The following is a 23,454-nucleotide window of genomic DNA, read 5'->3' on the forward strand; positions in this document are numbered from 1 at the left end:
ATGGGTAGCTCTTGGTGGCAGTGCGCCGCGTGTCTGAGAGCTCAGGAAGAAGACGTCTGCGAGCTACAGCTGAATCATTGTAATCTCTATGATGTACCACCCGATGTGTTCATTTACGAAAGAACGTTGGAAAAGTTGTATCTCGACGCCAATAGAGTGAGTGCTGCGTTCATCTTCTTAGAGCCAATCTCCTGTCGATTGTATCGTATAATTAATTGCTTGCTATGTACACTAAAGCTCAGATAATTCTCATTGATAATGTCTCATTTATGACTCGATTGAATTCCTTTTTATTCTGACAAATGAGACTCAACTGAGTTTTTTACCTACAGTCTACATGAATTCAAGGCCGTATATTTTACTGAATCTTATTAACTCACTTTAAACATAAGGTTTATAAACCTTGTTATGCGATAACTTTGTCACCAAAGTAAGAAAGTAGGGATATTATTATTTGAGCATAAAACACTATACTTTAGACTCAATATTACTCAATATTATGTGTGAAAATGAAAAGCAATTATTATGACAACACACTCAACATTTCTTATTTCTTTTCGTTCTTCTTCAGATAAGAGATCTTCCCAGACCGCTATTTCAGTGCCACGAATTGAGAGTATTGTCGCTTAGCGATAATGAAATCGCTACGTTGCCACCTGCCATAGCATCGTTGATCAACCTGGAATACTTAGACCTCAGCAAGAACAGTAAATACATCTTCAATTTTTGTCGCATGCGAGATGTAGCCTGCTTTCCTTTTAGGAGACACAAATGCCTTTAGATCTTTGTTATTCATCAAATGTTAGAGAAGAATAAAACGACATTTGTATCGACGATATGACTCCTAAAAAGAAAACAATATTCTAAAAGCTTTATGGTACAATTTTATTGATTGACGAGGTTTCTTTATGATCGATATAGATTAACTGTACTTATATTTGATTGTATAGATATGTACTTCTATTGTAGGTATAAAGGAGTTACCAGACAGCATAAAGGAGTGCAAAAGTCTCCGCTCGATAGATATCAGTGTCAATCCTTTTGAACGTTTCCCGGACGCTATAACACATATCGTCGGCTTGCGCGAGCTCTACATAAATGACGCATACATAGAATATTTGCCGGCTAACTTTGGACGACTATCAGCCTTGAGGACACTCGAGCTGCGGGAGAACAACATGATGACGTTGCCTAAGAGTATGAGCCGTCTGGTAAATTTGCAGAGGCTCGATATTGGCAACAATGACTTCACGGAACTAGTAAGAACGCATCTTTCATTAAGTCATAATCATTTTTTAATTTACTCATGTTTTTAAACGAATGTTATTTGAATAATGTCTCAAAATCGTTCGTTGTCTTTGAAAGAACATTTGTGACTGCTTTATGATTTTTGATACTGTTGTATATATGTATTCAGAAAGCACTGAAGGGTATTCAATAAACAGACCAAAAAACGTACAAAGCAAATTATACATGTAAATTATACATTTAAAAATAACATATTTATTTCAATATAAACATCAAGTTTTATGCATTTAATCGTTAAATTAAATATTCAAATTTATTGTATTTTCTTTAAAACATTTATTTTATTTGTTTTTTTGGTTCATTTATTAATACTTTTATTAATATTCATGTTTCTTTTCTATCAAAATTAATAGAGAAAATTTATAGCAGTTATATTCAATCCATCAATTTTATATGGATTTCGGTGCAGGAATTTTAATTTCAATTTTAGTATATATAGAGGGTAGAGATGAAAATGACCAAATTTTACTCGATAATTTATGGTAAATTAGTCAGTAATTTATGGAGACTGATAAAGTGATAATTTAAAAAAATTATAAAAATAAAGTATATATTATATGTATATAAAATTTGATTTAAGAGTATTTAGTCATTAAGTTAAAAAGTTGAAAAACACTTTATTTAATTTCAATTTTCATTTCGATACTACATAATTACATATTGATAGAATAATTATGAAACCATATAGGTATGTAGTAACTAGAGAAACTTCAAACAAATTTTTTATTAAAATTTTTAAAACAAAAAAGTGTGACAGGTACAGTAGTCCTTAAAAATTAAGAAGTTAATTGTATTATTCACCTTATAAACTTATATTTAAGGTATTTTATAAGGTATTTTCCATACCTTATAAACTTATTATAATACTTTTATTTGCTTGCTATTTTACTTTTTAGCGACTGTCATGTTTTTATTAGAGTAAAAACAAAAATAATATAATCACATATATCAAACAAAAATATATTGCATTAATTATATTTATATTAATTAATAATATATTATTTATATTAATTAATTTATTATATTTCGTGAGCTTTGTTTCGATTAAATTATACTCTACTGAAAAAGATCACGTAATTTGAAAAATCACAAGATTAAAAATAATTTTATCTATCATATGATTTTAATTTTATAGTTATTAAATTTTAAATTTTAAATAAATTAAATAATTAATTAAATGATAGAAATAGGAAAAATAAATAAATATCTAATTTTAAAATTTTATACATAAGAATGAAAGAACAGTCTATTTGTATAAAATTATAAGAAACAAATTTTATCAAAATTACCAATAAATTACCACTTTACCGCAATTTTATCGTAAGTAATTGTAAGATTGAATTTTATGGTATTTTTGTATCTCTAGTAGAGAGTTATATGTGTTATGTATGTATTATATATTTATATTATTGTTTTCAGCCTGAAGTTGTTGGAGATCTCATCAATCTCACGGAACTATGGATCGATGGTAACGACATCAGGCGTGTTCCGGCAAATGTCGAGCAGCTCTACCGCTTGAACCACTTCGACTGCACGATGAACGCTATACACGCACTCCCTATGGAGATACGCGGCTGGCGTGACATCGGGATCATGAATCTGTCCTCGAACGAGATGTACGAACTGCCTGACACGTTATGCTATCTGCGCACGATCGTCACTCTCAAGATCGATGACAATCAATTGAACGCACTGCCGAACGACATCGGCCAGATGTCGAGCTTAGAGGAGCTTATAATCACTAAGAACTTTCTCGAGTACTTGCCGTCTTCGATCGGCTTGCTACGCAAGCTGCACTGTCTCAACGCAGACAATAATTATCTGCGCGCGTTGCCCGCAGAGATTGGCAGCTGCACGTCGTTATCTCTGCTCTCTTTGCGATCGAACAATCTGACGCGGGTGCCGCCCGAATTGGGTCATTTGTCCTCGCTGCGAGTGCTTAATCTCGTCAACAACTGCATCAAGTTTCTTCCAGTCTCCATGCTGAATCTCAGTAACCTGAAAGCATTGTGGCTGAGCGACAATCAAAGCCAACCATTAGTGCCGTTGCAGCAGGAGTTCAATTGCGAGGAGGACATGATGGTATTGAGCTGCTTTATGCTGCCACAGAAACCGCGGCAAGACTTAGAGCGTAAGTGCCTATTATTTCCATTTTTAATATATAGTTTTGTTTAATTTATTTGATACTTCAGTTTCAATTAATCTCTCTTTACAAATTTCACTTCACAAATAATAGCTTGGAGATCTTCACTAACTTACGAAACAATATTTGCATTTCTTCCTTTAACATAACTTTATTTATATATTCTTTAATATTTCTTTGTTTATATCTAAACTAATAAAAAACAGTTTCTTGCTTGTCTCAGTTTACACTATTGCAAATAAAAAACACGCTTTATCAGGCTTATGCACATCTTCAATTAACAATAAAAATGCGAAATTTATTTACGCTGCTAGTAGAAGAGGGACAGGAAGAAGAAGAATGAAATGGTAAGATATTAAGAAAATGACATGGAATAATATCTCCGTTGAAAAACATTGCGCACATTTGTCAGTATTTTACTCTAGATATATTTTCTTTTTGCATTAATCGCATCTTTGTGTAGTAATATTTATAATTTCAATTTTAGAAATAGCACAAACCGCAGGACCGATTTCGAGTTCGATCATCGGAAACGGCAAAAGAATATGTTTCGCTGCTGAGGTAGATTCCGAAGTCCCCAGGCAACTTCATCGAGCACCGACCCCTTACCCCAAGGAGCTACGCAATCTCGCTAGGCATGCTCGTAATCTGCATCATCAGTCCATTCATGATCAAAGAGTAAGCACTTGTTGCTCTTTTACATAACACACTTTTTTTTTATAATACAGTTGTTTTGCCATAAATACATTTATGATATATGATATTTTTCATTATATAATTAATTAAAATATCTCAAAATCCTTATGTTTAAGTTAGTCGCATGAATTTAAAATAAAAAAGCAACTTAAAAAAATTTAAACTTTGACCTGATTTTAAAGTAATCTTTTTAAAGTCAACGAAGTCACCATTTTCTTTCTTCTTATGGCGAATTCGATTGGAAGAACTAGTGCGCACTGATGCATATTAACACCATTGTACATTGATTTAATTTGAGTACAAAAGTGAAATGCAAATATTTCGAATTATAGAATACATATTTTATCTAACAGCACAAAATGTATTGAGTATTTCAGGATTTAATTGATTTTTATGTTTATGTATAAACATCTTTACGTTATTTCGCGTATGACGGCTTTAATGTCCACCAGTGCGCACTGAGTGCGCTCAATCGAATTCGCTATTAGTAATTGAGCAACTTTGTCTCATGCATTTTTATTTTGAACTTGAGGATTTTGAAATATTTTAGTGAATAGACTTAATATATTTTCTTGAATAAATATTAAAATTTTAAGCTTTATACTGTTATGTATATTATTTTTTTAACTTAATAATTATGTAATACAATATTAGATTTTATGTTAAATTTTTTCTTAAAACATTAAATAATAAACTTCTACTTAAATAAATAAATAAATAAATAAGACATGTTAAAAGAATTGTGCGTTTAATTTTATGGTACTAATAAATCATGTTTTCGATAGAACGTACCTTTGTCTACAACCTCTGTCGATCGTCACACAGCGAAGAATTATAGCAAGAACAACAGACCGGTCGATCCCGGAGCGGCAGAACACTCGGTATCCGAGGAATCGTCCGACGAGGCAAACAAGACCGTACTAGCGAAGGAAAAAAGCCCGGACATCCGGGAGGCCAAGTACATCCGCAATCCCACGTCCGATTACGTCACGAAAGCGCCTACGGTGGCCGATTACGTCAACTCCACGTGGAAACCGGACGAGTACTCCAAGGCGAACACGGCAAAGATAGTAGAATCCGAGAAGTTCATTGAGCCCTATAGAACGACGATGTCTGTCGACGCTACGGACGGTAAATACGGCGAGCAGACGCGGGTAGCTGTTGCGCCGAAATGCGACGTACCACCAGCTCCGCCACCATATCACATCGCGGCAGCGTTCTCCAAGAAGGCTGCTCTTTTCCAACAGTTTAATAATCGTACGTTATCGTTATTTATTAAAACCAACGAATTAAAAATTATATGACATTGAAAAGAAATTTTATTGACAAAATCATAGATAGATGGGATTTATTATAGTTCTAGGCAAGTCTTCTAATATAAAATAAAGAGAAAAAATAAAAATAACAAAGAATATATGAAAAATATATAAAATACAATACAAAATAATATGACACGAGATAAGAAAATTTAAAAGAAAAAGATATCAGTAAAATTGTATAAGTGAAAAAAAACAAGGTTAGGTGAATCCACCTGTGTGGTGAAAAAAAGAAGTATTGATTAAGTATGCTTTACTTTTATGGAATGATTTTACGCAAATGATGTGATAGAAACACTTTGCAGGAATATTTTTGTGCAAATATTTCTTTTATTCACATATTTTTATCAATATGCTGCTGTTTTGTTTTTAGGCTTAAGTTTAAAGAGAAAAAATAAAAATTTAACGTTTATCTCCACTTTTTTTCAGCGATCGAAACGGATACGCATTTGGCTCCACCTTCGTTACCTTTCAACTCGCTCTTAAATTCGGTCGGACCATTACCGGATGTAACGAAACAGAAAAACTTGGATACGAACGCGGAATCGGCGAAAGTTGAAGAATGCGCGTCCGTGTCATCGAGTGACCGGACAAATCTCGTTAATTCGAACGACAAGCCAATGGATAACGAGCGGATAAGTTCTCTTGATCAGATCAGTGTGGACCAGAATTGTACATCGATCTCTGATCCTGACGCCGATTCCGAACTGAGCGATCGTGTCCTCAGGCCGAGTAAAATTCCTGTTCTGAAGACGAAACACACGGAGAACTCAGGTAACGATGCAAGCTCGAGTAGGAGTGTCTCCAGAGAGGATTATGACGCGAGTAGAACGTTGAACATGTATTCTGGAATACCCACATCGCCGGTAACGGGGAAGAAGTACCGCAGTCCGTTATCGGCAGTGGTGAAGCCACTCGATCGATCGAAGAAGCTGACGAACGGGAACGCCTCAAGCAACAGTCCATGCGATAATGCCAATGTCCCCACTGACGCGTCGACGAACATTGATCGGATGAACGCTCCCGTTCAAACAAACCAGAACGTTGTCGATGCATTCAGCGTCTCTTCTCCCGCTACCATTGTCGCTAAGAGCGAAAACAACTCTAGCCGAGACATATCGAATCATAGTACGAATGGCAAGTCTCAAGGCGACACAAACTTCAACACCGAGAACTTCAAGGAGCATACGAGTCCTGCGTCGAACGAGACGCCGAGCTCGGAGAGGAAGCCGAAATTCAAGTGGATGTTTGGCCCTCACAAAAACGCGAATGTGGTAGGTAGACTGGTTTGCGAGAAAAATATGGAGAACGGAGTCCCAGCATAAACAATATAATAATATTGCAAATATTGCAACGTCGCTACAATGTTGCTTTGTTTTGTATAGGATACACTGAAAAATGCGGTGTCATTTTTATATAAATAATTTTTAGATAGCATACTGCAGGAGAACGCCATAAAAATATATGTAGGAAATAAAAATAGAAAAGTAGAATTTTAACAAATTTAAATACTCAAGAAGATTAAAGATTAATTTGGAAATTATACTTGTGTTAAAAATAAGGAAATTTATAACTTTCTATTAAATTTGTCTATTAAAAATAAAATTCAAGTTGTAATAGTTATGGATATATAATGATTTTTCTAATTTTGGTACTTACATTATTTTGCAGCTGCCTGTTCAAGTGAAGAAGAATCCAGGTCTCGGTTTCAGTATAGCTGGCGGGGTAGCGGGTGCAGAGACTGTATGTGTTACTCATGTAATTTAATTTGAATTTTATTCGTATTAAGAAACACATGAAAGAGTACATGATCTTTTTGTCGCAGGGAATAATTGTGACGAAGGTGAATCCCGACGGACCAGCTCAGGGGACTCTTCGACCGGGAGACAAGATCCTGGAGGTAGACGGCATCGACTTCACCAAGTCAGATCACAATAACGCTGTCGCCGTTCTACGTGCCACCGGTGCTGTTGTATCTATGATGATAAGTCGTCACCAATGATTGTAAGTTATTTCGGAGAAACAAAAAAAGGGGAAGAAAACTTTTTCTAATTCTTTTAGATCGCGTACGATCGCTTTACACACTTCAGACTGAATACATTTTATATATATAGCTCTATGATACACGTATACATATATATATTTAAATATATTCTTTAATCAAATCTGTAAATCGATAAGTAAACGCGTCACTTTCGCGAAAAAACGAGAGAGACAGATAGAGCGGTCTGTGTGAATATCGCCGAGATTACTCGCGCTGTTGTGAATCCGCGACGATATTCGCGCGGATAGACACGGGATACCCCATACACACGTGCATCTATATATTTGTGTTGAGTAAGATTGTGTGTAAAACAAACTAGGACATAATTCGTTGCGATTAACACGGCGCGATAAAGTGATCGATCCTCCCCCGTGAGAATAATAATGAAGTATGTTATTTTTCAAACAATCTTATCTACGAGCGGATCCATCCCGCTTTCTTATGTAGCTCCTCCACGAGTAACTACGACTAGAACAATAATGTCTTTCCTGAAAGCTCTCTAATTCCGAGACACGCACATCTGCGCGCGCGTGTAGACGATGATGTTGTTAGACTAGTTGATTTACATATATCTATATCTATATGCGTTCTCCTCCGATGGGAGTGCCGACAATGTGCCAGAAAACAAAGTACTATTTATTATCCATATACATAACATATTGAGAAAAAAAGATATATATACTATACATATATAAATATATACATATATTATATATAAACAAATTTATCTGTAGACGAGCCAGACAAAGCTCCCATGGATTCCAGGGTGGTGTAAATAAATCTCTCGATTGTTCCCGCGTGTTGAGATATTTGTTAGACATTTTTCCATGGAATGTTTCGACGACAAGAACTTCGCCTTCGAACTCGTAACATAGATTTTTTTCTTAACGCGGAACGCTGAAATATAAACACGATTTTTTTTTAATTATGAAAACGAGCTATCAATTTTACGAAATAGATAAAAAATTACTCTTTTTTTTTTTTAATTTGAGGATCTTATTTAATAAAATTTTAAATTAAGAATTATAATGTGAAATTCTTTTAAATTAAGAATTATAATATGGAAATTCTAGTTTTAAAGTTTATATTTAAACTTAAAATTAGAATAAATTAATAATGGAAAAAGTATGTAAGAATCGATTATAAAGTTCGCGCAAATAACAAATTAAAAAAGTTAAAAAATAGAGACTATTGAATTTAAATTTTAATTTTAAAATTACAAATATTTAGAAGCACATTTTTATATGAGACATTGACATTTTAATTTTTAATTAAATATCTTTATTTTTTTTAATGCTAAAATACAGAAATTATATGAAGTCAGGAAAGAGGACTGCGATCAAAGTTTTGCTAAAGGAAAGTTGGCTTGCAAAACTTTTGAAGAATTTGTGGGTGAAGTTCTTTGAAAATGTTACACGAAACATCCTATACTCTTATTGGGAAATACCTATAATGCTATACTTTGTTGTAATCAAATAATTTCTAACGTGATCCGGTCGTGCATTGCGATCTTTATTAGTTGTTGACTATAATAGTTGTTATTGCGTATGGCAAAGCTATAAATTCTATAATTCGATCAAAGAATGCTATGAAAAAAAACGAATATAGGATTGTTGCGAGTTGAGTGGAACTTGGGATATTCAGTTGAATGTTCAATTACGAACGAAATGCTCGTAGCTTTTTGGGATGACAGTTCGAACGATATCTGTTTTAGATAATCGAGCATTCAGGATTACTGATAATTAAAAACGCCTTGCTCTATGGGATCCTTATCACATTCTTGTCTGGTGTAGGGGAGAAAAGAAAATATTCTTCTATGTGCCGTACTTATATCAATAATGTTTATACTCGTCAGTGTCGATGTCAGTCTTCGGACGTTCAACAATTGTGGCGTATTATCCACTACGGATCTCTCTTCCTCTCTCGCATTTACGTCCTTTTTCAGATTTATCCCGTATTGCGAGAGATTGCTGTTCGATTGTTAATTAATCCTTAAACACTGGCGCGCACTTTCGTGACGTTAACAAAGAATATGACTAATCTTCCAGTTATCATATTGAAGATCATAGTCTATTTTTTTTTCGAAGTATTCTCAATTAGTTCTGAACTGGTGTAATAAGTTAAAAAACAAACTATACCTGTCTCACTTTAATTTATGCACTAGTTTAGACTTGAGGTGGAAAAAGAACACATATAAAAGAATATCTTGTTTTTTTAAACATGTTATTAATGAAAAAGGACAAATATTTGATTAATAGAATTTTATTAATGAGTAAATTAATTGGATAATATACATGATGTTTATAAATTGAGAGTTGTGTCTTTATTAGATATGTATATGCTGGTTGTTATTTTATAATACATGTTAATTTTTTATAAAAGTTTCACACCTATTCGCGCCAGTGCTCAAGGATGTCAAATGGATGTGTACGTGTACCGTTACTCGATCTTTTTTATCATTAATGTTCTTAGACTGTCAAGACCACGAAACGCCTTTCGGAACGCGATTAATTTGGCGATTACTCGCGTTTCTTCCATTGATATCCCGTTGAAGGAGCAAACTTGTACCTTTCGTAGAAAATGTCCATCGCGACGATTGTTAGTCGAGCGTGATATCGCCGATCGATGGGCGAAATAAGACGTTTTTCTACGTCATATCGATAGAAGAAAAGTGATAAGAGGAAAAGTCGCGGTGGAGAGGAGGGCAAGAAGAGTGTAGGACTGAAAAATGGTAGCACAAATAAAAATCGTTATTCGGTTATATGTATATGTATGTTGCGTTTATATATATATTGAGCATATTGTTATAATCTAAACCAGTGTGAATGCAAGACTATGTATGTCCTGGGCATTTCGCATCTTTCCTCTGTTAATAATTTCTTCCACAAGTTTCTGGAATATCGCTTTTATTTTTAGATAAACACAAATGACTCTCTGTTTATCAATCTCTAATTAGTATAATTTATTTTTTTAATATTATTAACGTCAAGCCATTTAATATGGTTAATCAGAGATCAGGATGAGGATGTCTATTTTTATTGCGAATCCAAGAAGTCCTGTCAAGAGAATGTCAAGATCAGAATGTTAGATGACAGAGGAAAGATATCGTGAATTTCTGGGACTGAGTGTTAGGTAATTAATTGTTGTTACTAAGTTAGTGTCTGTCTATTTGTATCTTTATTCGTCGATGTTATGTATTATAAGGATTTACGGTAAGTTTACGCAAGCCGTGTCAAAGAAGCCGTTTCGCATTTCGATTTCTGCGTCGGGAATTAGTAGGATTATTCGTACCTAGTCAAACCCGATAACAAACATTAGTGTTCTTCGCCTACTCATATCGACAATTTCATCTTTGCGTTGCATCTTATGTCTATCAGTGTCGTTAACGATAGCCTGAACTTCCAATCAATCTGATTATATCGAAGGCTCTTCGCGAATTTCTTCCTTCTTCTTACTTATAAGTTCTCGCTCGATTAGTTTCACACAGCATTAGCTCGTTGCTCTTTTCATTCTGTTGCTGTATTTAATTCCTATAGAAGGAATATACTTGGATTGATCAAAACATTCGCCCGTCTCCTCGATCGATTTTCTATTCTAAAAAGAGACAAGGACGAGCGCTTTTTTGATCAGCCCAAGAATCGTACTAGAATGATTCAGAGAGGCGGGATAAGGTACGTGTTGGCTGACGGAGAAGTTTCCACTTTCATGGACCACGAACACACATATGTACTCTTTTCTACTCTACTCTAAACTAAACAGACTGACTACCTTTTGGATACCTGTTACATGTTTAACGGCGTTTCCGACCAGGACGTGGTTTTAATAATCGCCTCCGCGAGCGATTAATAGAGATAAGTTTCATAAAAATTGGTTGAAACCGCGTTTGTGAATTCGATCTCTGATGAGAATATTTTCTGAAGCTTTATGTTAATTATCTCGCGGTAATGTGTCGAATGAACGGATCCCGCACGGAAACGCCATAAGCGACGCTCGCTATCGTTATTGATCGGAGTGAATTGCGAATCTAAGATTAAACGCGTGACTGAAGCTCCGAGTTGTACCCATGGGTGTATATACAATAAGCGACTAATTATATGCGTATGTAAGCAAACGTTGAGAAAGCAATCAAGTGGTCGTACCATTTTACTTGCGATATATTTTGTGTTTTTAATTCTCTACTTACTTTTATCGTGTCGAACGAATTTCTGAGCGAATCGAACTCAAATTTTTTGTGTCAGTTTTTTTTTTTTTTTTTTTTTAATGATTCAGCGATCAATGCGTTATTAAGTATTATGTTTCGCGACGTCCGCGTTTATCCGAAGAACGATTTGTCTCTGAACGGTACAACCACTTCGTTAGCATACGTTAATTATGGTTGTCACATATGAATAATTTATAGTTTGTAACGGTGATCGATGTACAAACAGATACTCACGTTCTACTGCGCGGACGTCTTCTGATATACAATTACTATTGCATTTTGAATATGTTAGTGGAAGATGTCTGACCTTTAACGAGAAGTCCTAGTTGGTTGTGCAGCAATAAATAAATTAATATTTACGTATAAAGTGTGTGAACAAGTCTGTAGCATTTCACGCATCTCTTCACTAATTCTGCATCAAGAAAAGATGCAGATGTTTCGATCGTTTCATAAAAACATGCACAGGAAAAAATGACGTGTTAACAGCATTAGTTATAATAGTAGTCTAATTGAAAATAATTTTGCTAATTCAATGACGGTATTTCTGAAATCAATAGTATTTTATTAAACATGTTGTGTTGTTTCATTAAGATTGTTATTAAATTAATAATATTATTTTCATTTTTTTTTTGTGAAAAAATTTCTTTTTGTTGAATTGTTGAAAAAAAATTTTTTCACAAAAAAATGTTTTAGCAGCAGTCTAAATGAAAATAATATTATTAATTTAATAACAATCTTAATGAAACAACACAACATGTTTAATAAAATACTATTGATTTCAGAAATACTGTCATATATTACTTTACATTTCATTGTAAAAGATCCATTTTTTTAAAACGCTTTTTCAAGGTCTAATAACAATTTTATTGTATCCAACAAAATTAAGGTGGATATGAAGACAAAGATGTACGCATTACATGCGAAAGGTAAGGCATTAACAAGATTGATGTTATGATACTTCTTGAAAAATGTAGAGTAGACCAAAACATGGCGAACTCAAATATGAAATAGAGATATAGTACAAAATATAAAACGTATTAATCGTATCGATATATAAAAGAACATAATTCTCTTTCACAAAGATAGTTTTCATAAGATAATGATTTTCAGTGTGATAGAAACACAACTTGAAAAATCTTTGGAACTTAAAGAGTTACATAATTTTAAAGCTGAACATTATAATTTTATACAAATTTTAAGCCTATATATACGTATATATACATATCTACCTACGTATATCTACCTATCTAAATATCTACCTAGCTAAATTTACATAAAAAACTAGGTCCCAATGTACAATTTTTATGTACAAAACCGACAATACATTTTTTTTCTTTTTATTTTGCCATGATTATTTTTGATGGATTCACCTACGTATTAAAACGAGATTATGAAAAAAGAGAGATGGCAAAAGTGTTAATAACGCTATTGATTTTTGTCTCAGTTATATAAATATTGAAAATAAAAATCAACTGCATTATTAATACACTCAATGTATCAAAACTCGGAGATAACCGCGTAACTTCCTTGAAGAAAATATACGTGAAAGTCTTCCAACGAGTTATCCATCAGAAAGCAACTTTATCTTTACTATGAATTTCTCACAGAGTATACCGCACTTCGTCTACAGTGATGAATGCAATGTGGATCAAGCGATATGTTGCCGAAATGATATGAAGGATTTCTTGATGGAACGGGTCATCTTTCTAACTTTTATGCCGTTCTTCATAAAAGCAGCCTCGTGAGCATTGGAGTAGTATCTCCAATTAAACGCTTGATTCAACGAAGAGCCAACAACTGCAAGTTCTGAACAATAATAATATCGGCGTCGTCATAGATACTCTGGATAACTTAATAGTTTTAAATATCAAGAAGATGAATCTCAATGCGATCGCGCAGGAGCTGAACAGGTTTCAGGAGTGTGGTAGGTCATCGATACCGATCTGAGCAACGACTTTTACGTTGTCCAATATAGACGTGGTAAGTGCAGACACGTGAAAAGACAAATTATCAATGTAAATTACGAATTAGTAAATAAACTGTTTACGACAACAGTTTGCGTTAAACTTAATCATTCTGAAATTGGTTACTGAATTTTGTATAAATAGTATGTATTCTGACTCATTTTAAATTGGGAGCACAAATAAATGTAACTAGGCGAGTTGTTTCATGGAACTTATGAAACATTAGTTATTCAAAAAAGGTCGATTATTGTATTCATATTATGTTAATATTTTATATGATATGTCAGGCATTTGAAAGTATTTATTTCTCGTCCTGTACCGAAACTTGATGAGTTTTACTTGATGAGAAAACGACTCTGACATCAAATAGTTTATTACTTTATACTTTTATGATTTTGTTTCGATTATATAAATAATTAATATAAAAATCACAACGTTATATTAACATTTCGCCATAATCTTCATAATCTCGTTTTAATAATACGTAGGAAATTAATAATACGTCCAATCTGGATCCTTAGTGTATATAAATATCTATAGACGGCTTCAAGGGCAGATCATCAGATGCGATGGATTCTCCACATAGTACTTCCACAGATTGGAGAATCTAGCCACCGTTATGCCGTCAACGATGCGATGATCTGCGGACCAGCTAATCGACATTATGCTGGCTGGAATCACATTCCCCTCATCGTCGAATCGCGGCAACTTCCGCGCCCTCCCAAATGCACCTATTATCACCTGCGGTGATACGATAACCGGTTTCATATACGTTCCACCAATCTAGAAGTCGACACAAAGAACAGTATTTCAATGGAAATAAATATTTAGATGAAGAAAAAGAAAATGGGAAGAAGAATGCCAAGATTGAACGGATACTCGAAAAGTAAAATTATATACATTATATATATATATATATATATATATATATGCAAATTTATATGATTTATAATTTACTGATCATAATTTGTCTTTTGACGCGTCCACACTTACCATGCCTATATTGGACAACGTAAACGTCGTGTAGCTCACATCGGCATGCGATATCGATGCTTTACTGCCGCATTTCTGAAGTCTATTCAGCTCTTGCGCGATTGCGAAAACACTGAGATTCTGCACATTCTTGATGTTCGGCACTATTAGGCCGTCCGGAGTGTCCATGGCAATGCCGATATTATGATTGTCCAAGAGCTGCAGCTGTTGGGTCTGTTCGTCGAGCCAAGCGTTTAATTGAGGATACTGCTGCAACGCTCGCGAGGCTGCTTTTATGAAGAATGGCGTAAGAGTTAGAGAGATGCCTTGTTCCATCAAGGAGTCTTTCACATCGTTTCGACAGCGCATCACTTGGTCCACGTTGCACTCATCGCTGTAGACGAAGTGTGGTATTGTCTGTGAAAAATTCATGGTAAAGATAAAGTTGTTTTCTGATGGATAACTTTTGAGACTTCCACAGGTATTTTCTTCAAGAAAGTTATGCGGTTTATTGATTATTTCCGTCTTTTGATACATCCTTAAATGTCAACATTTTGTGAATTTATTTCATCAGGATGAGAATACTAATATTAACAAGGAGAGAATACAGTGGATTTGATATGAATTTTAATCTCCTTCATGTGGAATCTTTTCATACATTAAAAAGGACTATTTAAGATCTATTCAATAAAATACTCGGATACGACACAATTTATCTTCGATATAGAATTCATCAGTTTAGAGGTCAAAAACCGTAATAAGTTCTCTGTCACTTCTATGTCGTTTTTTCCTCCCTCTTCTTCTAATTCGTCCTGTGTTTCTCTTTGGAAGCTATTTCTATGTGTTCTCTCTACGCTTCTCTGAAGAATTTTTTTATACGATGTTCAAATATAAGAGGGGGAGAAGAAAAGAGAGGTTGCTGAGACTGTAGTAAGATTATTATTGGTCAATCAATTTTTAAAACCAGGAGGATGTTTTTCATGTGTCATTTATGTTACAGCTATTGTCTCTGTTTAAATTATCGAGATGTTTCTCTGTATTTTCTCTGTATTTTCTTGGAAAATATGAAGTGATGATAGCTATTGTGATTGTTTGATCAAGCAGTATTTCACGTCCTGTCTTAATATTATGTTAGAATAATGCTCACTATGTAGTATGCTTTAACATTACTGTGCTTTTCATCCTAGATTTTCTCTTTTTCCCAATGTTAGTGTTGTCAATTTAGTAGAATATTTGGAAGTTTTTTTTTTATACCGGAAGAGAGATTTTTTTTTGAGGGGTACAAAAAGTTTAGGAGAATTTCAAGATGACTTTTGGAGAAGAAAATAAATACAAAAAAAAAATTTTTAATTACATCTAAAAAATATCGAAGAGAAAATCCCAATATAAGGGATAACTTTCGAACAGACTTGGTAACAGTGCAATATACACTTTTTTTTTTCAAAAGTAAGATATTTTATATATTCCTGCCAAGCTAAGTGGAGATCTTTGGTCTTTACAGTTCCTCATTTGTCTTATCTTTTTTTGCAGGTTTGATTCAGATGTTGTGTTTATTTAAGATTTTGCCGATACAATTCCTTCTACATGTGAGATTAGAAAAGATTCTCTTGTCTGCCTTATCATTTGATAGTTTTGTGTCAGAATTTATTGCCTTATTTGTAAGTCTACTGATTGTATACTTTATATTTTTGTATTATAATTTTTGTCGTATCTGTTTTGTTGTTTTAAATGGTTAAATTTTGTCTACAGATGTTGATTGTCTGACATGATGTTTTATTATGTATAATTGCTGATTATTTTTATGTTGGATGATGATAATATGATTCAGCATGTAAGTGATTATTTATGTCTTTTTGTTGTGACCGTTTTATTGTTAGGCTTGTTTTAAATGTAAGTTTTATCTGTAGATACTTCGTCTAATATGTTGTATATACAAGTGAGTTTATTGCCGATTATTGGTTTTGTGCTGGATGGTCATGTAACTCAAATATAGATGTTGACCACAATAGCCGCCACAAACGACCATCTCATATCTTCTAAGGAAAAGACAAAGACTCTAGGGAGACATCCCGATAATGTAAACAGAGACAAAGGCTGTAAATGAAAGACCATTCTTCGGTTTTCGGAAATTGATCGAAATTGGCCGAAAGTAATCGCCTTCATCACAGTCTCAGCGATTTTCCCTTTCCCCTTCTACCCTTCTTATATTTCACTATAAAAAGGAGCCACCCTAGAGAAGCGACTCAGTATTAAGTTGCTTCTTTTCCTGATGAAGTGAATTGTAATTCACAAAATGTTAGCACTTACTAATATATCAAGGCACGAAGATAACTCATAAACGGCGTAATTCGTTATTGTATAAAGAATACAAAAAAGAAGAAATTTCATTAGAAATTGTATAATTAAATTTTGTTTAATTGTAAAAAGTCTGAGAGATTGAAAATGGGAGACAGAGAAGTTCACAAACAGTATTATAAAAAAAAATCTCATTGAATATTAATACAGAAGTAATAAAATGAATACTAAATATCGAAGTGAATAGAATATAAGATACTGATTAAATTAAATAAAATTGAAGTCTAAAAAATTAAGCTCTGAAAAATTATATTTATTAGTTAAACTGTATTCTATTATAGTTATTTCTTCTCGAAGACTCACCAAAGATTTCGTCATAGTTTTCCACATGTGTTTCGTGTATCTTTTAAGATTGACCATTCTTCCCGTCATGCTCGATGGAACATTCACCTGAACTCTCGGATCCGTGGAAATGTTCTGCAGGTGTACCAGTATGTCTTCCTTGAGTACTCTTCCATCCTTGCCAGTCGCTTTTACATCCGTTAGCTTTATGTTATTCTCTTTGGCTATCCTCCTCACCGCTGGGGTCGACAATACCTTCTCTTCTTTCAAGGTGATGTCCTCTGATTCCACCTTATCTGATCTTCTCTCGCTTTTTTCTGTATTGTCAATCGTTTGATTTTCTGCGCTCTTTGCGGTCTCGCCAGCATCGTCTCTTACGGCGTCTTTTGAGTCGTCTTCTACCTCAAAATCCAACAGCGTTGATCCGACCAACGCGACGTCGTCAATCTTGTAGTGCAGAGTCTTGATGAGGCCATCGTAGCGACTAGTGATTGTCACCGAGGCTTTATCGCTCTGCACCTCACAGATGTCATCGAACTGCTTCACCTGATCTCCCGGTTTCACGAACCTGAGGAGAAGTTTCGCCGAATTTAGTATGACGAAAATATTTTGGATGGTTAAAAAATGCTAATTACTGAGTTATTAAAAAGTCTTGAACCACTTTTTAAAAAATAATTACGAGTATTACCCAGTCGACATTGAAAGTATGAGGTATTGTTATTTTCAGTTAATTGTGTCGACGTAATAATTGTTTTTTAAAGCTAATTATTCAAAAGCTGAAATTTAACTTCAAGGATCCCACGCATTTAAAGCCGGATAACGTTGCATCTTTTAATATATACTGTATTTATCGTGAGAGGAAATATTTTATCGCAGATCTTATCAAACTTTTCACGTACCATTCTTTCACTGTGACGTCTCGAATTCCCTCGCCGATGTCCGACAATTTGAAGGGTACTACTTTTTTGGCAGACAAGAATGAGCTGACAGACAAAAGTCGTCGTATTGGGTCGCGCGATCGCTCGGCCTACGCAAACAAAAGTTTCGTCGACGGTAAAAGTTTCATCAACAATAAAAGCAATAAAAACAATTACGTCGTTGGCAGTGATGGATTAACAAGCATAGGCAAATAAGGCACTTGCCTAGGATGGCAATTTTTGAAGAAAATTTTCACATAGTTGAGATAAATTTTTAATTTGTTAATCTAATGTTTTTGCACGAGTTACACCGAGCATATTTTTCATCAGAAACGATATTTTAAATATACAGTTAAAAATGTATTATGTTTATATTACTCATTAAGGATTATGTTTTTACCAGCTAATGTGGAGGTATAAATCGTTTTTTTTTTATCCATTTTCCCTTTTATCAAATTTATAAATTAATGAAATCATCTGAGGACAGGGTTGATAAAAAAACGTGTTTAAAAAATAAACATTCAGTTTTTTTTTGTTCAAAATGTTTTTAATGTTTTATATATGTTTTAAACAGCTTTACAGAAAAAAAATCATGTTTAAAATAAAAAAAAAACTACATTTTTACTTTCAAGTATTTTGAAACGTTCCTAAAATACATTTTAATCTATAATTATCTACTTCCTCATTTTTCTTAAACTTGAGCATATTATCACATGAATATAAATATATTTGAGTGTCGTTTGCTATTTAACATTTTATTTGACTGTATATATTTTAAGTTATGCAAATTTAAACAATAGTATGGCATTTTGCTAATATAGTCCTTTATGCGTATTGATTACTCACGACTTCTTTGTTGAGATATAATTATTCCTTGAACTAATTGTAGTTTTAATATTAATCTATAATTTACGTTATATATTTTTATAGACTGCTGAGCTGCCTACATACAGGTATTTGAAAAATAATGATAAATCTTTAAATAATGATAATATCTTTAGATATTAATTAATAAAAATTGCCGAAAATTGGTCTCTTTTTTACTCAAATACTATCAATTTTACAGAAAAACTGCAAAAGACAAAAATTGTTTATTTTCTTCGTAGACTTTTACGAATTTTTTCAGAATTTTTTAGTACTGCACTTTCTCATTTTTACTAACATAAGAAAATAACAGTATTAAAAAATTCTGAAAAAAATCTAAAAAAATTCTTAGAGCTCTATGAGAAGAAAATTAACAATTTTTGTCTCTTGCAGTTTTTCTGTAAAGTTGATAGTATTTGAATAAAAAATTATTGAAGGCCAATTTTCGACAATTTTTAGCAATTAATATCTTGTTAATTATTGCGAAAATTGCAAAATGATAGAGGATTTTTCTTCTCAGTTTAGTCCATTCTGCCTCTATGCAAAAGATTTATCATTATTTTCCAAATACCTTGTATACATAAAGTTATATGTATACATGTGTATGTAATACACTCTACTTTTTTGTTAATTTTATAACCAAACTACTATTTTCTAAATAAAACTAACTTTTTAAGACTATTTTTGTGGAAGGCTACATTACCATCCATGTTTCTCTTCGATTCGTCGATTATGCAATATCGCCACATTTTTATTAATAGTATCCTAAGTAATAAATATTTCGTAATTTTGAATCCAGAATCGATTCAACAACATTTTAATGTAATTGTCAAGTTTTAAACTTAAATATTCATTATTAACTAAGTAAACCAAGTTATCGTGTAAAATGTAATTGAAGTATCACCTTCTCCTCTACTAAATAGTATTAAAAATACATTTTTTTTAAATAACGTTTTAAACACTTGTTTAAAATTGTTTTTAAAAATAGCATGTTTAATTTAATCTGATGTTTAAAACATGTTTTGTTTAAAAAAAAGTTTTAAACAACTCTGTCCGAGAATGGCTAAATGTTGGTGCCTAGAGGCGGCAAAATGCTTAATCCGTCACTGATCGTTAACTATAGAGGGATAATAGCGAAATACATACATCATATCTGATAAGAAGTAAATTAAATTAAACTAAAGAAAAATACGAGATATTAAAAATTAAAGAAAATCTTGTGAAATAATACGACAAAATAGAGTAGACCACAGTAAAAAAGAAGGTGAAGAATAGAAATAACAATTATTATTTATATAATTAATTGAAGTATATACTCTAACCGATTAGAATGGAACAAACAGTGCTCCGGTTTTAATAGTTTTGAAGGCAGTTTGTTGTATTTACAGTAATGTACTTTCACTCTCGTTCTGTTGATTTATTGCTTTACCGGTTTCTGTTGATTTATTGTTTTAAAAGCTGCTCTTTTGTTACATTTCTTTCTTTAACCCAGAAATAATCACTCGGGATTTTTGTATCCTTGCACCGAGAAAATGAAGCCCATCAATGAAGCCCAGTTTTCTTTATTGATTGAAAATCAATACTTATTTTTTTATTTTTCTTTACTTTTTTTTAGAAAATACTAAATAAATCTACATACATATATATGTAATGTTCTTAAATACTAATAAATTGTAGAACAATCAACAATATGTAGTTAATAATAGTGATTTTTTTATTGGAGTGTAAAAAAATATTGCAGCGATCGTTTACGCAAAAAACTGGGTCACTATTCCCGGGTTAACTTTTCCCTCAATTAAGAAAAAATAATATTCTATCCAATTTTCTCCAAGTGAAAAAAGATTTATTGATACAGAAAATAGTTAAATGTTTATATAAATTAAATGTGTAGCAAATTTAGATGTTTATATGAATTAAATATTTAATAAATTTTCTCATTGGCAATTTTAGTTATTATATAGATGGCAAAAATATTTGTTGAGAAAACCGATTTTATTTACTGAAACAGCTTCGTTAGTATTGCAAATTATTCAATATAACAAAACTTCCATTTCTTCATTTTCTAGTGTCCAATATTGTTTATTTTCATACCGACCATACGTTTTATCAGCGACGCGATTTTATTGTAACGGCAAAATACATTTGCTATGGATACATTGTTTGTTTTATTAAATAAACGAACTGTTTGCTTTAACAAATCAACTGTGTTCCTGTGAACAAATTTACTCGGTAAAATTTTTCTATTTTGCTAGCAAAACGAATATAACCTCAAACAATTCTGTAACGTTCCAAATTCAATGAAAATTAATCACATAAATTAGTTTGGTCCGTGAATTACATAATCATTTCGGATCATTTTTGCTTATGATTTTATAGCAGCACGAGTTAACTAATAATTTAATAATTGCAATTAATAAATTATTAGTGGATTATTGTAGTTATAATTTCTCATTCAACAGTATAAATAATGCAATGCATGTTAAATAATGCAATGCACCTACATAATAATTATTTAATGTACTTAGTGTGTCCAAATATGTGTGCCCAAAATTCAAATAAATGAATAATATGAATATAAATATAAATACATTTTTTTTTATCGAGAAACGAATAAATACTTTTCGTTTGATTTGAATGAATATTTTTATGAATACCTACTTTTGATTTCGCATTCACTCGCATTCTGCATTATCTGTTTTTACTTTGTCAGCATAAAATAACGGAAAAATAGTGAAATCGGCAAAGGAATAATATTCAGACTTTAAACTTTATAAGTTCTTTTTTTCAATTAAGTTATTCATATGTTTCTGTTGGATCCAATTTTCCAATTAACATTATGTTCGAGAAAACGACATTCATGTAGGAATAAAAAAAATAATATGCACGTAATAGAACCATTCATTATCATAATTATATTTTTTTCCCGATCCAACTAAAGAGTACAGATTTTACAAAGAGAAAATTTAACAATATATTATTATTTAATCACTCAGAATCATCAAAAAGTTGGTTACAGTTAAAAGGCGATTGCTTATTGGCGCTTTCTTTTTTAATTTACATTTCGAATATTCATAAAAAAATCCTAATATGTTTGCGAATAAATATTTTTGAATACCCACAGTTTTGAAGGAACATACAAACATAATGTGAAAAATTTGAATAAATACAATTCATAGCTCAATTACAAATACTTATCGGGCACATTAATTAGTCAATAATTGCACTGTTACATTTGTATTACTGAGCGAGAAATTATGATTGAAATTACGTAATGCTACTATTAATAGAGAATTTTTTATTTTTTATTCTTATGATAATGTCATGCAAATGTCACTTTCAAAACGTGACTGTTCAACTGTTGCAGTGTCAGTGTTCAAAGTTCAAACCGGCGCGCGGCCTGTTGATAACAACGATCGACACGTGGTGCATTCTAATAATATTGGGCCATCTAAAAAGTATTCGCGGTTTTTTGTCACTAGATGTGTTGACCATCAACACTATCTAGTGACAAAACACCGCGGATACTTTTTAGATGGCCCAATATAATGGAGCGACATCCCAAGGAACACACAGAAGTTAACAAGAAATCAAAATAACTTTATTTTGATTCTTAACGGTAACATTTGATAACCAAAAGTCGTCATTTTGACTTTCAAGACGTCAAAATAAAATCCTTTTGACTTTCTTTCGACTTGAAGTGTGTTCCTTGGTGTCGAGAGATTGAAAATCAGCTGTACATTTAATATGGAAGCAATCTCTATTAAAGTTTAACGAAGAAGAAGAAGAATTCTATCACATCCAGCAACTGTCACACACTTTTGTAATTTTATAATATTTTTATAATACCTACCAATCGCGCGACTGTCAACAATCGCCAGGAAAGAGAAAAAGCCATCAGCTGATCCGTCCGATCGAGAAGAAATATAAAACAATAATGAGAATGTAGAGAATTCCGGAATACAACTCAGATCGCGAAAGTTCGGAAATACTCGTGTTGCCGATCGGCAGGCAGTTATCATGACTCATGATACGAGTGAGGTCGAAGGAGCATGTTCATATTTATGAGTGAAGCGAAGCGGAACAGCGGAGCTGTTGACAAAATATAACGTACGATCGACACTCAAAGAGTTTACGATTGTGAATGAATGTCATTCGAAGAATCAATCGAGCATTTAGAAAGTGCTACAAATTATAAATTGATGTACAATTAAAAAATTAATATATAATTTAATAGGAATAGAAAGTAACGCTATTACTTTTATCGTCTTTTATAATAATAAAAGCTAATTTAATAATAACATTGCAATTTTTATGACGTTTTAATGATAATTAAAAGTTAAGTTTGGAAGAAAGTCATTTTTGAAAATTAACCTGTTACCATCATGCGTTTAT

The 23,454-nt window shown here is 32.6% G+C and overlaps 2 protein-coding genes and 1 long non-coding RNA gene across 3 annotated transcripts; 1 reads left to right on the forward strand and 2 right to left on the reverse strand.

Annotated features, from left to right (window-relative positions):
- Positions 1-12,075, forward strand: Lap1 (leucine rich repeat containing protein 7 lap1). The gene is made up of 9 exons (XM_011053574.2): positions 1-156; positions 572-707; positions 970-1,259; positions 2,728-3,439; positions 3,939-4,129; positions 4,933-5,404; positions 5,893-6,737; positions 7,135-7,206; positions 7,289-12,075. Exons 1-9 carry the CDS (start codon positions 1-3, stop codon positions 7,463-7,465), a joined length of 3,051 nt encoding a protein of 1,016 aa, XP_011051876.2. The 3' UTR covers positions 7,466-12,075.
- Positions 81-1,096, reverse strand: LOC147906922 (uncharacterized). The gene is made up of 3 exons (XR_015547946.1): positions 985-1,096; positions 543-844; positions 81-191 (listed from the first exon to the last, which is right to left on the reverse strand). It is a non-coding gene; the product is annotated as an uncharacterized LOC147906922 (long non-coding RNA).
- Positions 11,746-23,104, reverse strand: Dbct (Dihydrolipoamide branched chain transacylase E2). The gene is made up of 5 exons (XM_087415116.1): positions 22,913-23,104; positions 18,181-18,308; positions 17,303-17,849; positions 14,666-15,061; positions 11,746-14,455 (listed from the first exon to the last, which is right to left on the reverse strand). The coding sequence occupies exons 1-5, from the start codon at positions 22,955-22,957 to the stop codon at positions 14,219-14,221; spliced, it is 1,353 nt and encodes a 450-aa protein (XP_087271242.1). The 5' UTR covers positions 22,958-23,104; the 3' UTR covers positions 11,746-14,218.
- Positions 23,105-23,454: the final 350 nt, after the last annotated feature.

This window comes from Acromyrmex echinatior, chromosome 17 (assembly GCF_024713525.1).
Source record: "Acromyrmex echinatior isolate Ae372 chromosome 17, ASM2471352v2, whole genome shotgun sequence".
NCBI classification, from domain to species: domain Eukaryota; kingdom Metazoa; phylum Arthropoda; class Insecta; order Hymenoptera; family Formicidae; genus Acromyrmex; species Acromyrmex echinatior.